The following is a 15179-nucleotide window of genomic DNA, read 5'->3' on the forward strand; positions in this document are numbered from 1 at the left end:
GGTAAAATACCGTTTCTGGTGTGCATGCACATGTGTGCATGCACACCTATGCCATATGACAGGCAGACCTGCCCTTAGGGCAGGTATGCCTGCCACATGGCACCCGAGCCTCTTTTGGGGGTGCCAGAGGGTGTCAAAGTGACACCCCCTGCACCCTTGTGACAGTCGGTATTTTCCGATGTGGTAAATACCGACCGGTATATGCCCAATCAATCCTATGGGCTTCAAAGCCCATAGGAATGCATGGGCATTAACTGGTCGGTATTTACCACATCGGAAATTACCGACTGTTTCCGATTCGGTAATTGCACATCTGCAATTACCTACATCTCGGTATTTTTATTTTCCGACCTCTTAAATACCGAGTCGGTGTGACTCGGTATTTAAGAGGTCGGTAAATAAAAATTACCTACATCTGGCCCTTAGTCCTTTATTTTACCCTCAGTCATACAACAGATACCAGTTGACTCTATTTCGAAGAGTGCTAGTGGTAGTGTAAAGTTATTTGGAAGGCCCATGGAGGGCACCATCTTGTCTTTCAATGTTCTTTATTTACAATATTTACTTTCACTTTCCATTCCATTACCTCCATTTTCCTTTTCGCCATTACTGGCATGCTCTAGACCTATTGAATGAGTTCTTAAAGTCATCTGACTTTCAGGGCCATATGTAGGTAAATACTATTTACCGATTCTATAATACCGAATTTTACCGATTCGGTATTTCAGAATCGGTAAATGGTATGTAGGTATTGATTCGGTAAATTTTACCGAATCGGTAATAGGGGGAAGACTTACAAGGGTGTCAGGGTGTCACATTGACACCCTGTTGCTCCCCTGAATAGTGCATGGGTGCACATGTGGCACACATACATGCCCTAAGGGCATGTATGTCTGCCACATGGCACTTTTGGAAAAGCACAAATTTGCTTTTTCAAAGGTTTTCGATATTTACCACCAACTTTGAGTTGGTGGTAAATACCGAATCCTTAACTCAGAAATGCACTCACTTCAGTAAGCCCTAAATTAAGGATTAGGTAATTTACCGAATCTGTATTTTAAGGAATCGGTAAATTACCGATTCCTTAAATGACCAATTCGGTAAATTACCGAATTCTTAAATTTGGCCCCTACATCTCAAACGCCAGTAACGGCTGAAATTCTGTCAGTTTGGGAATTTCCAATCTTTGGCTAACTTCTTTCCCAGTGTCCAAGGGCATCATGCTTAAAATAGCTTTGTACTAGAATACCTTTTAATGGTCCTCTCTGTATGTTTTGTGTGACCATCTACAGGAAACCATGGTGAAGAAAGTTGCAGTGATTGGAGCTGGCTGCTCCGGTTTAGTAGCAATTAAGAGCTGCTTAGAAGAGGGTCTGGAGCCCACCTGCTTTGAACTGAGCAATGATATTGGAGGCCTCTGGAGATATACAGTAGGTGGAAATTTCAAGTTTTGTTATTGTACATGGTAGGGTTGCATCTGCCATTTTAGGTCTAACATTGATTGTATTAAAGTGATATGTATAATATTGTAAGAAAGTGAGTTATTATTTAAGGTGGGCAACTTCATGTCAAGGTTAGCCACTAAATCAAACTTCATTCCCCCCCTGGGAGCAAAGTATAAAATATTCATGCAGTACCAAAACAGAAATAAAGTAATAAATGTAAACACTATAGAATAGAAATCCTAACCAAAATTCAAAGAATACAGCAACATTTAATAAGCAAAAGGCACCAAAATTACAATATTCCAATTAGAGGAAAAGGAGTTAAGGATTTTTAAAGTTTTAGGTGACAATAGTGCCAAAAAACACAAAGCTCTAATTGTAGTCAATGGTAGTGGTAGGCTGAGACCTGAAATCAAGCTTAGGTAACCTCAATGGAATACATAGGTTGGATACACCAAATTGATTGGTCCTGATGAACGTCTGACAGTCAAAATGGTCAAATAAAGTTCTTAAGTTCCATGCCACAAAGGGACTTTGTCACTTTTTGAGAAATAAGTGTGCGGGTCACCTCTGAAATGGTAGCTGCTGCCACGAACTGAAGGCTGAATACTCAAAGCGGGTTTATCCCACTGGCACTCTGGAGTTTTCTTGCTGAAAAGTTTAGAGTCTCAACACGGATATGGACTTTGTCATTGTTTTGGATGTTTGAAGGATGGAGCAAGGGATGAAGATGAAATTCAATTGGCTGCCATAGAACTGCTGGTCGAATAGTTTTCCTTGTACGTTCTAGTGAAGCTCTAGAGCTCTGGAGGAAAAGTTTTCAAACATTTCCATACTTTTTTTGACTGCCCAAACAACCACAATGGTATCTCTCTAAGGCCCCTAGAACTTCAAGGAAAGACACTTGGAGACTCTCAGGGTGTCATGCAGAAGCCAAGAGCAAAGTCTAGTCCAGGTCCAGCTGCCACTGATCAGCTGCGCACTTTGAGGAAAAGGCCTCTTGCAGCTATCTGAACTTTAGAGTCCACTACTTTGCCTTGGGTACAAGAAGGAACGGGTCCAGTCCTTTTGGGCTCCTCTGAGGTCACAGACAGAAGGTCAAGTCCTCTTCTGATCTTCTGCAGGTCTATAAAGTGTTCTGAAGCGGGTGACTTGAGGTGCCACATTTATAATTGGCACTAGCTAGTGGGTCGGGGTGACTTCGGGGTACTCCATAACCAATGGGTTAACAGTTCCAAGGTCCAAGCATTCCACATTTTTAGTAGTTTCTGTTTGCCTCACTGCAATTGGGCCCAAAATGCAATGTGTCAGGGCAATTCTAAGGCTGCCAAAGTCTTCAGCCAAACTAAACGCGGGCTCTGAGAGCTGGGGGTGTGTAGGGAAGTGTACCATGGAAATTACTAGTTTTGCCCAGATCTAATGCTAAAATCTAGTTTGAATCAGCCCAGCACCCACAACAAAAAATTAAACAGAAGTTTGATAAGACAACACTGAATTCTTCAGCAACCAGAAAAAGAATACACAAATATTGTCATCTGCTTCTGTGCCAACAGGAAGGGAATCAGCCTCCACCCTAACTTAGCTTAGCTTAGAGGAGTCACCCTAACCCATGCAAGTTAAACTGTTAATCTAAGTAGTTTATTATGTGTATTGAAAGTTACACCTCAATAAAAGGCTAAGTACAAACTGGGCTGCTGCTGGAGAGCTAATGCACATTAGCCTCCAGGTGTGTGAGGAAAGGAAAATGTAGCTTTCTAAAAGTGACTTTCCCTAAATATTTAATAAAAATCACACTTCTTTGTTGAATTGGGCTTTTAAATTATATCAAAAGTAGTTTTTTTAATTACTTTTGTTGGACGTTTCTGTTGAAAGTTATACATTAAAGTTTATAATCTGTACATTGACATTTTCTAGGACTCCCACCACAGTCTGACCAGTGAAAATAGTGTTGGGTCTTGGTCAGTGCTGGAGCATGGCAATTTTAATTCACTTATGTTTCATTTTTAAATATCAGGCACCTTATATTCTGGGCAATAGAGTGAATTTAGGGGTGACTTAATATTATTTAAAAGCATAGCCCCCATCCTCCCCCATCAGAAAGGTTTATTGTGGAAGGCTTGGCAGCTGTTATTTAAGCTGCTGCAGGCAGGCTATGCATCGTAGACATGAAGCCTTGCTTTACAGACCCATTCAGTTAATTTTACAAAAAGAAGCTGCAATCCACAGGTGACATTAAGTGTCCAGACTCCGGGTACAATATCTACATCATATACTGTGGACGTAGAGGCAATTTAAATATGTCAATCAAGGATAAGCGAATTTAACTATCTTTAGAGGAGGAGCACATGAACTTTACTACTGTTTAGCAGGGCTAACAGTGCACAGGGTTCTAAGTCACGCAAAAATAGGCCCAGAAATAGGGGAGATATCTGGGATGAACATGCAGAAATGGGGGACTTTCTACAAATATACTTTGGTACAATGGTCACTCTTCATTTATTGGCCTGTAATTGTCATTACGTTTTTCGTCTGCCCATTGCAGCTTTCAACATGGGGCAAAGGGTCAGGCCACTTCAGCCATTGGGTAACTTCACTGTGAGTGACGACATTCTCCCTTTTCTCAAGGAACAGATCCGTACAGAAAGATGTTCCCTTCAGTGCCAGAGATTACTATGGCAATGCATGCTTTTTGAGGCCAGAAACATTATTTTTCTCTTTCAAAATGATTTTAACTACTGTTTTAGATTGATGAGGGCCCATCACTTTCCTCACCAATAAATGTTTTTGAAAAAATGTGGTAAAACAAAAGAAGCATTGACAAAGTTGAATGGCTGGCATTCAACGCCAGACCTATTGGCTTCTCCAATGCATGTTTCAAAGTCTTTCTCCGGAAATTGTCAGCCAGTGACTGTTATTTGATTCATACATATGTGGTAAATGGAAGAAAAAAGAAGTACCCATATTGGTTCTGAAAGAGCACAGGTGTGTGTCCTCTCCAGAAGAAACAGGATGCAAGTCCCCAAGGAGTGTCTGTATATCAGGTCCAGGTATGGTAACTATAGGTTCCTTTCTGACAGTGTGGCTCTGCATCTGCACAAATGCAATCTCGGCAAGAATGCAGCCTCTTAATATTTATTGCCTCACAATTGCATGTAACACAATGAAACAACACTTCTATTAGTTTCATGCTCTCGTCAGTATGATTTTTCCGTACTGCACACTTTTAACACCTTATATCCTGACTTTGGTTAAATGTTTGTTGTTAAAACAGCTACACATGAAAATATTCTATGGCATAAACCATATATACAAATTCCCGCCTCTTTAGTTGTTTCCTTCCTGCTACCAAGGGGACTCCATCCACCAACGAAAACCACCTCAGGGCTACCGTGGTGCGGTAGCCCATCTCTTCAGTTGTTTCCTGCCTGCCTGCTACCAAGGGGACTCCATCTCCCAATGTGCCCTGCGGCCCCGCGGCTGACGCCAGACCGGTTTTCACACTAGGATGCGCTTGAAAACCATCACAGGGCTCCCACGGCGTGGGACATGCACGGACGTGCCCTGGCCAAGGGCAGGCCCGTCTGCGCCCTTCAGAGGCCGGGCTGGGCCAGGTCTCTTGACTTATTTTTTTTGGATTCCTGTTGTCAGGCCTGGGTTTACCTAGAAAACGGTTCAGAAATACGATATTTGCTCGATTCTTTTTTATTGTGGTCTGTGACTGTGTTTCCCTTAGTATTATGCTTAGCCCTATAATCCCTAGAAGTGCTTCCTGTTCTCCATACATTAAAGCTGAAGTGCCCCATCCTGGCAGACCAAGGCAGGGTAGAGCCCCCCCTCCCTGGGTTTGGTTTTTGGTTTAGTTGTTTGAGGACCTGGACTTTGCTAATGGAGGCTGCGGCAGATCTTTAGCTTGAAAAGGGCATGAACATCAAACAAGGACCATAACAAAGCAGACGGTGAGACCTTGAATCTACCAATCCTCCCCTGAGACTGTCAACCGAAGGATTGGTGAGCTCTCTCTGTTGCCTATTTTGCCCTGCCCTACTGCCTTGTAAGGAATTTCTGCAATTGACAGCTGCGAGCTGTAAGTCACCAGAACTGGTCTCCCCTCACTTATTTCCTCCAAACTTTTCCTGTTGTTCCCTGAAGTGTAGCTAAATTATGTTGAATTTGCCTTGAATACTCCTATTGAGATCACTGTGATTATTGAGTGGAATCAGGGGGGGGCGTTTTTGACCGCAGCCGGCACTGACATCGCCGTGAAGGCAACGGCTTAGCCCCGCACTTGCTCACCACCCTTGCTGCAGTTTACCGAGCGCCGTGAGGGAAACGGCCAGCAGTAGACCTCACTTCCCAGGTGCCCCAGTGGCAGAGGCGCACCTGGGACGTCACAGGCTGCGCCCGGAGGCGCCAACAAAGTCCAAAGCGCCGACCGCTCCGAGGGGGGCGTATTTGACCGCAGCAGGCACTGACATCGCCGTGAAGGCAGCGGCTTAGCCCCGCACTTGCTCACCACCCTTGCTGCAGTTTACCGAGCGCCGTGAGGGAAACGGCCAGCAGTAGACCTCACTTCCCAGGTGCCCCACTGGCAGAGGCGCACCTGGGACGTCACAGGCTGCCCCCGGAGGCGCCAACAAAGTCCGGAGCGCCGACCGCTCTGAGGGGGGCGTTTTTTACCGCAGCAGGCACTGACATCGCCGTGAAGGCAACGGCTTAGCACCGCACTTGCTCACCACCCTTGCTGCAGTTCACCGAGCGCCGTGAGGGAAACGGCCAGTAGTAGACCTCACTTCCCAGGTGCCCCAGTGGCAGAGGCGCACCTGGGACGTCACAGGCTGCGCCCGGAGGCGCCAACAAAGTCCGGAACGCCTCCTGTCCTGCGGGACGCATGCGGGCGGTGCCGGGAGAAGCCCAGGACAAGGGCGGGACAGCCTGTGGCAGTCCGGGGCTGAACGAGGCTGGGCTGGGCGACGGACCTTGGCAGCTGTAGATAAGACTTATCCCCTATTTTTTGGGAGACTATTACGTGATAGGTGTAAGGTAATATTATTGCAATATTTGTATTACATAGTTTAATTCGAGTGATTCATGATAGCTACGGTGTTTTAAATATTGGTTTTGTTGGTCCTACCCTAAGCCTAAACAATGTCTAAACTTCGATCCGCTACAATTGCCTCAGCATCAGCCACGATGGATAATTACTTAGTTAAAGTAGTAAATAAAATTAACAATGACCGACGAGCTTCATTAAGCCGGGGTAGTCCTCCAGCTTCCCCCACTAATGCGTCCACCTCTTTTGATATGCCGGTGCTAGATAATAGCTGTAATCAAGGCGACCAGGCTATTAACAATAAAACTATTAGTGAAATACTGGTTTCTCCAGTACTAAGCCAGGTTGTGTTAGATGATGATCCCTCTGAGACCTCACAACAACCTTCCCTGGTGCACAGAGTAGTAAGGGCATGTAGGAAGCTACCTAACAAACGGGGGGCAATAGGAAAATTAAAAAAGTGGATATACCCCCTAAAAATCCAGTGGGAACCGAGTCCTCAGAAAAGGAAGGGACGACTACTTTGAACCCTGATCAATTCGATCTGCTGGTTAGCATCATTGAAGCCAAAATGTTATGTTATGTTATGTTATGTTAAAAATAATTTGTTAAGCGCACTGCCACTGATTGGTTTCCTGGCGCTGAGATAGACAGAAGACGAAGCCTGAGGTTATGGATATGTTGGGATTACTGATATGTTTGTCTGAAGAGCCAGGTTTTTAAAGCTTTCCTAAATGACATGAGGTCTGGGCAAGACCGGATCTCAAGGGGAAAGGTGTTCCACAGACGGGATGCCAGAACAGCAAATCTGCAGCCTCCTGTATGCTTGCGTTTGAAGGCAGGAATTTGGAGGAGGGCTAGATGGGCAGAGCGCAGATTGCGGAAGGAATATGCCTGGTGATAAGTTTATCCATACATTTAGGGCTTTTGCAGTGGAGGGATTTGAAAATTATGCACCCGGTTTTGAAGGAGCAGCGTTGGGCCATGGGGAGCCAATGAAGGTTCCTAAGCAATGGAGTTGCTGAATGCCATCTAGGTTGTGCCGTGATCAGTCTGGCCGCGTAGTTCTGGACCATCTGAAGGCGCTTCAGCAAATAAATGGGTAGGCCTAGGTATATGGAGTTTGCATAATCCAGGTGGGAGAGCACCGTGGCGATCACCACCTGGGTGATGGCCTCTGGAGTGAAGAAGCGTCTCACCTTCCGTATTTTCCTGAGCTGGAAAAAGCACTTGGAGACCACTTGACCCACTTGTGTTTGTAGTGAGGGATCACTATTCAGGGTGACTCCGAGTGTCTTTTCTGAGGAGGAGGGGATAGGGACTTGACCCATATCTGATGGCCAATAATGTGGGTCCCAGTGTTTAGCACTGTCTCCTGTGAGCACCAGCTCAGTTTTTCCAGGGTTTAGTTTTAGGTGATTTTGGTTCATCCAAGTTTGGATGAACCTCATAGTAGACTGAAAATGGGAGATGGAGGAGGTAGAGTTGTCGATGGTAAAGAGCAGTTGCATGTCGTCTGCATAGTTGAACTCCGTCACCTGTTTGTCTCTTAAGGCCTGAATTAGAGGAAGAATGTAGATGTTAAACAGGTGGGGTGACAACGAGGAGCTCTGTGGGACTCCACAGGTGATGGACTGTTTAGTTCCGGTCAGGGCTCCAAGACGAACCGCCTGGGATCGGTTCTCTAAGAAGGACTTCAGCCAGCAGGCAGCTAAGCCCCCAATGCCGGCCTGGTTGACACGGTCGATCAATATGTTATGGTCGACCGCGTCAAACGCGGCCGACAGATCTAGCAGCACCAAGGCCTGGGGGGAACGTCTGTCAGCGCAGTCCCGGAGCATGTCTAGGACCGCAACTACCACTGCCTCTGTTGAATGGGCAGGACGAAAATGGAATATGTGGATTTATTGATGATACTGGTATGGATGATCTACATTTTGGTCATAACCAATATGGAGAGGCCTTAAATAATTTCTTGGGATGTTATGACCTGGAAATCCTGGGGTTTCTAAAAGACGAAAATGTCCAAATTAACCCTACATTTAAGAACCGGTGCTCCAGCTCAGTTATTGACCATGTGATCGTCTCCTCTAATGTTACATCATGTTGTGCTCCCCCTAGGTTTGAATTATCTACCCTAAGCGACCATAATTATATAATTTTGAAAACTACTTTATGGGGTGACCGTTTTGTTAATGTGGGTACCACAGTTTCTAATTTGGAACCCCATAGACCTAACGGAGTTCGTTTAAGATGGGTAGGGGAAAAAGCTACTGAATTAATTAGCTCTATTGTCAGGAATTGCATGGGAGAAATTTCACTAATACCTGACAACTGTGCTGACCATAAACAGGTGTTATCTGCTTTTAATGATATTAATAAATCTATTGATGTCAGGTTCACCAAACCTAAAGGGGGCCAGCGTAAAAATGAACCGGCCTGGTTGGACCACTCATGTACCAGGCTATTAACTGAACTAAAACATGCTCTCCCCTAAAAGCCCAGGGACTCTGACTCTGTAATAAAATTAAGACGAGAATATAAGTATGCCTTAAAGCAAAGGAAGAGTGAGCTACAGCAGTTGGCGTGGGATTCTCTTAACCAGGCTGCTGAGTGCTCCAATAGTACTCTGTTTGGGCTACTGTGAACTCTCCTTTCCTTAAGGGCGAAAACCTGCCAGAGTTAACTTCTAATGTCCCGAGTGATGATTGGATAGCCCATTTTTCAGAGATTTTTGATTCTAATAGCTGCTTGGATACCGACCTGAGAAGGTGGGAAGTCCTACCCCTGGATATCACAGTTAGCAAGGTAGAACTTGGCATACGGGCAAGCAAGGGGGGTAAAGCCCAGGGACCCGATGGAGTGCCCATCGATGTCTATAAAGCAGTGCCGGAGTTGTGGAGTCCTCTTCTGGCTATTGTTTTTAATGCTGCAGTATGTACCGAGGCCCCTGAAACATGGGGGGAATCAATTATTATCCAGATACATAAAAAGGGAAGTAGGTCTGAGGTGAAAAATTACCGCCCGATCTCTCTTCTTGACTCCTCAGTCAAGATTATGAGTCGAGTTATGCTAGCAAGGTTAGAGGAATGGGCCGAGGAAGAGGGTATCCTCGCTGAGAGTCAGTTTGGATTCAGAAAGGGCCGGGGTACACTTGAGCAGTGTTTAAACCTTGATCTATTGATCGGGATATACACCGAAGCCAAACCAGGGTCAATTTACCTCTGCTTCGCAGACCTCAGTAGTGCTTTTGACATGGTTGACCATTCTATTTTATGGTCAACCTTGTTACAGTTAGGAGCACCAGAGGGCATAATCTACTTCCTGGCCAGGCTGGGCCAGGCTGTATAGGAAACTAACAACTTGTGTGCGTTTTGGCACCAATGGCGAATGCACCCCAAAATTCGGAGTTAAAAGAGGGATTAGACAGGGCTGTGTATTGACCCCCCTCCTTTTTATCTTATTTATTAATGAAATTGACGAGATTTTAAAAATTGTTAAAGCAGATGCCCCCATGATTAATGGTACTCCAGTGCCGGTGTTATTATACGCCGATGACGCTGTCCTGCTTTCCAGAACCCCGTTAGGATTACAGCGTTTGATTAATAGATTTTCCACCTTTATCAGTGATAGAAAACTAATAATTAACAAGGGGAAAACGTATACCATGACCTGTGGGGCTAAAAGCAAAGCACCTAACTGTTTTTTTATCGATAAAGACAAGGTGCGTCAGGTGGATACATTTTGTTATCTCGGTATAACCTTCTCCAAAGATAGATCGTGGTCCAACGAATTTAAAAACATTCACATCAAAATGGCAAAAAATGCACATGGTGTTTTTAGATTTGCTCATAAGGTTGGAGACCGACATATAAATGATATGCTTAAGATCTATCAAGCCAGGTGTGTCACTATTGCTCTATATGTAGCCGGTGTATGGGGGCATAGACTTGACCATAAGCTGCAGCAGGAGGAAAATTATTTTTATAAAAAGCTCCTGTCATTGCCAACCTCTGCTTCTACCGAGTTAATCCATAGGGAAACAGACACCAACTCCCTGATCGATCAATTATCCCTGAGGCCACTTATGATCTGGCGGTCAATCTGGCTTCAGGAGGAAAAATCTTTTACCAGATCGATTATCGAGGGTTGTCTCCTGTTGGACAAATATTCTAATATACCCTCGCTAAAATATGTGATCAGTTGTTTCTCTGAGGATATAAGTATGCCTTAAAGCAAAGGAAGAGTGAGCTACAGCAGTTGGCGTGGGATTCTCTTAACCAGGCTGCTGAGTGCTCCAATAGTACTCTGTTTTGGGCTACTGTGAACTCTCCTTTCCTTAAGGGCGAAAACCTGCCAGAGTTAACTTCTAATGTCCCGAGTGATGATTGGATAGCCCATTTTTCAGAGATTTTTTATTCTAATAGCTGCTTGGATACCGACCTGAGAAGGTGGGAAGTCCTACCCCAGGATATCACAGTTAGCGAGGTAGAACTTGGCATACGGGCAAGCAAGGGGGGGGAAGGCCAGGGACCCGATGGAGTGCCCATCAATGTCTATAAAGCAGTGCCGGAGTTGTGGAGTACTCTTCTGGCTATTGTTTTTAATGCTGCAGTATGTACCGAGGCCCCTGAAACATGGGGGGAATCAATTATTATCCCGATACATAAAAAGGGAAGTAGGTCTGAGGTGAAAAATTACCGCCAGATCTCTCTTCTTGACTCCTCAGTCAAAATTATGAGTCGAGTTATGCTAGCAAGGTTAGAGGAATGGGCCGAGGAAGAGGGTATCCTCGCTGACAGTCAGTCTGGATTCAGAAAGGGACTGGGTACACTCGAGCAGTGTTTAAACCTTGATCTATTGATCGGGATATACATCGAAGCCAAACCAGGGTCAATTTACCTCTGCTTCACAGACCTCAGTAGTGCTTTTGACATGGTTGACCATTCTATTTTATGGTCAACCGTGTTACAATTAGGAGCACCAGAGGGCATAATCTACTTCCTGGCCAGGCTCTATAGGAAACTAACAACTTGTGTGCGTTTTGGCACCAATGGCGAATGCACCCCAAAATTCGGAGTTAAAAGAGGGATTAGACAGGGCTGTGTATTGGCCCCTCCTTTTTATCTTATTTATTAATGGAATCGACGAGATTTTAAAAAGTGTTAAAGCAGATGCCCCCATGATTAATGGTACTCCAGTGCCGGTGTTATTATACGCCGATGACGCTGTCCTGCTTTCCAGAACCCCGTTAGGATTACAGCGTTTGATTAATAGATTTTCCACCTTTATCAGTGATAGAAAACTAATAATTAACAAGGGGAAAACGTATACCATGACCTGTGGGGCTAAAAGCAAAGCACCTAACTGTTTTTTTATCGATAAAGACAAAGTGCGTCAGGTGGATACATTTTGTATAACCTTCTCCAAAGATAGATCGTGGTCCAACGGATGTTTCCTTAAAGCAGGTGCCTACCCTGTATCATGGCTGTCTGTTTAAAACCATGGCGGGTGCCCACCCCGCCTGGCCCCCGTGCTGGCATTTACCTCCATACAGCGGGTGCCCACCCCGCTGTACGATTGTTAATTACGGAGGGAGCCTACCCTTCATTGTGCCCGGTGAAGGTCTCTCCACCGCAGCCCGCGGCGAAACAGGAAGTCAGGCACCGTAGTGCCCGACGGCGGGCGGGACTCCGCTTCCAAAGGGAAGTCCCGTGCCCGCCGCCACAAAGAGAAGAGAATCCGGCCGAGTGATGGCCTCCGGCTGCCAGGGGCTCCCCTAAGCGGTAGAGAGCCCCAGAGCCGCCAACGAGAAGAGAAGCGCTGTGCCAGATCGGCGGGGCTCCTGAGGTGAAGGGAGAGCCCTGCAAGTGCCGTGCTAGAGAAGATGAGAGTCCTGCCTCCACCCCGGCCGGTGAGTTCACAAGGGAGTCCGGAGGGGGGAGGCGGACGCAGAGCGGCCCCAGCTGGCAGTGGGCCGCTCCAACCTTGCCGTAGTTGTTTAAAGGGCCATAGTTAACCAGAGGGGCCCGTGACCCCTTTTCTCAGTGCCCCAGTGTGAGGGCGACCTTCACAGAGGCGCCGCAGTTGCGGACCGCTGCAATGCTTGGGGGCAGTTTATTTCAGTGCCCCAGAGAGCCTCAGAGTCTGAGGGGCATTCCGAGGCACATTGTCGGTGCCTGGGCGGTCCCACCAGAGAGCGGGTCACCCCAATGATGGCACTCCAAAGGCCTCCGAGACAGAGAACGCTGACTAGGGGTTGGCCTAGCAGACGCGTGCTGCCCGAGGTGTGCTGATCGCAGTCCCGCCACACGGCGAATGTCACCATGGTAATAACTGAACAAAAATCAGCCGCGCCTGACCTTTGAACTGCGGAAACCAGGTAAACCACAAAACAGCGCCACTTCTGAATCAGAACTGGACAATCCTTCTGATACTCCATCCTCTCTGGAAAAGACACTGTCTGCCATACAATCCAGTCTTCAGTCCATAGTCGGCAAAATCGAAGCTCTCAGTGGCCGTATGGATCACATGTATGCCAAGCTAGACAGACACGCTACTAGACTGAGAGAAGCAGAACAACGCATATCGGACACAGAAGAGGGGTTGCAACACATGACATCCAAAACACTAGACATGGAGAAGGTTCTCGCTGTTAAACAGGCCAAAAATTAAGACCTAGAGGCCAGGTCCCGGTGCAATTATTTGAGCATAATGGGCCTGCCGGAATCGACAAATGTGGGCAAGCTGCCAAACTCCTGCTTTATGCTCCAGCGCTCCCTCTGGCTCACCACACAGCACTATTGGTCACGCAAGAGGAAGGCCCGCTGCGTTCCATAGGGGAAGCACACATTGACAAAATGCAAGACCTATACACTAACAGGAGTTTTGTCACAGCAGAAGAGCTGCAATACGTTCATAACTCACCACTGCTCTTTCGATTCACGCTGCATTGATTGAAACTGGCAGTAAAAGCACATTACAGCACATCCCAGCCAAGCCACCCACCCTAAACTCTCTACAGTTGCTTTTGGTCTCTCCCACTCAGCACAAGCTTGTCACTAAGCTGTATAGGGCAATAAGGGACGAAAAGATCCAGGCAATGATAAAAGCCTCACGCGCTGGAATGTCAGACTCAATCCTCCGCTTATCCATTTTAAATATATTTATCAAGTATACCATACACCACTTAAACTACATAAGTTTGGGCTCTGTGACAATAGCAAATGCAAAAGATGTGGAAAGCCAGATGAAGACTTCTGGCACTTGGCTTGGGAATGTAGGTTGGTGTCTGAGTTCTGGGAGGAAGTGGGAGGAAGTGGTGTGGCGATTGCAGGTTATGTTACCAGTCCCTGTGCAATGTATACTGAAGGTTTGTCTGCTGTGCTACGTGCCACAAGGGATTATGGGCAGATTTATATGAATTGCACTGATGATGGCAAAACGCTGGGTGGCGCTGACATGGGAGAGTACTATAGCCCCACGTCCGATCCATTGGGTGAAGGACCTTACATATTGTAAAGAAATACTCAAACTTTATTTGGAAGAGCTACCCTCGTCTTGCAAACCCAAGGACATTTGGGAACCTAAGTCAGTATCTGAGCTCACAAACCCAGCCACGAACACTGACCTATGAAGGCTGATATCGACTTGCATGTCTGACCTGTAATGACATAGTCATTGTAAGATAATTATATCCCACTAAGCTATGTGAAGGGAAATTGGCCAATCACATGATATTGGTTTTGTTTGTTCGTCATCTGTACCGCCTTGCATGGCACTGCTGATATGTGCTTAACTCGAAAATCAATAAAGAGAATTTTAAAAAAAGGTAGCACAATTATGAAGTTGTGGTGAAGAGCAAGGACCACTGTAAGTTAGGCTGTACATTTGATGATGATGGAGCTTCTAATTGTTCAGAAAGGGGGCACCCCGTGACATACACCATCTACAAGGATTGTATACGTCCGCAACCAAGCTTAGGAGCATTTAGTCTTTTTTAGAATAAGCATATGGGAGGAGTATCTTTCAGATTTGTATATATTTAATCCCCAAAAACCAAACCTAAACATCTTAAATGTAAACCTTTTATTGTTGACAAGTTGATATGCATTTGTGAGAATATGTGAAACATGTTTTTGTTACCCACACAGGAAAAAGTTGAGGAGGGACGACCTAGCATCTACCGGTCAGTGGTGATGAACACCTCCAAGGAGATGTCTTGTTACAGCGACTTCCCTATGCCCGACCATTTTCCAAACTTTCTGCACAACTCCAAATTTCTGGAGTACTACAGGCTGTATGCAGAACATTTCGGCCTCATGAAATACATCAACTTCAAGGTGAGGAACAGCTATATCTTCTAAGTGTGGTTGATGCAGAAGGTGTATCCTTGTGCATTTTGAAATCAGTGTTGTGAAAACTAAGCAAATGGAACTCTGGTTGCAGAGTGAAAACGGTTGTACAGCTTAATCACCAATTAAGCTATCAAAATGAGATAAAAAAGAATGATGTAAACAAAAACAAACATGAGAATATTCAAGAATCGAACAGAAGGGTGTAAAGAAAACACCTAAGATAACTACAACTATTTGTGTATGAACAAAAAGGAAAATGAGAACAAATATAAAAATATAAATCATTGTAAAGCCTATTACACTGTACCAACTACATAATCCTTAACT

At 45.5% G+C, this 15179-nt stretch overlaps 1 protein-coding gene across 1 annotated transcript in view; it reads left to right on the forward strand.

The window, feature by feature from the left end:
- LOC144754764 (dimethylaniline monooxygenase [N-oxide-forming] 2-like) overlaps positions 1-15179 on the forward strand; it is a 368566-nt gene that overhangs the window by 61794 nt on the left and 291593 nt on the right. Inside the window, exons 2-3 of the mRNA XM_078642962.1 lie at positions 1293-1430; positions 14649-14837. Coding sequence (XP_078499088.1) covers positions 1299-1430; positions 14649-14837 — 321 coding nt within the window. The 5' untranslated portion in view covers positions 1293-1298. The remainder of the gene's footprint in view (positions 1-1292; positions 1431-14648; positions 14838-15179) is intronic.

Source organism: Lissotriton helveticus, chromosome 1_1 (genome assembly GCF_964261635.1).
Source record: "Lissotriton helveticus chromosome 1_1, aLisHel1.1, whole genome shotgun sequence".
Taxonomy (NCBI): domain Eukaryota; kingdom Metazoa; phylum Chordata; class Amphibia; order Caudata; family Salamandridae; genus Lissotriton; species Lissotriton helveticus.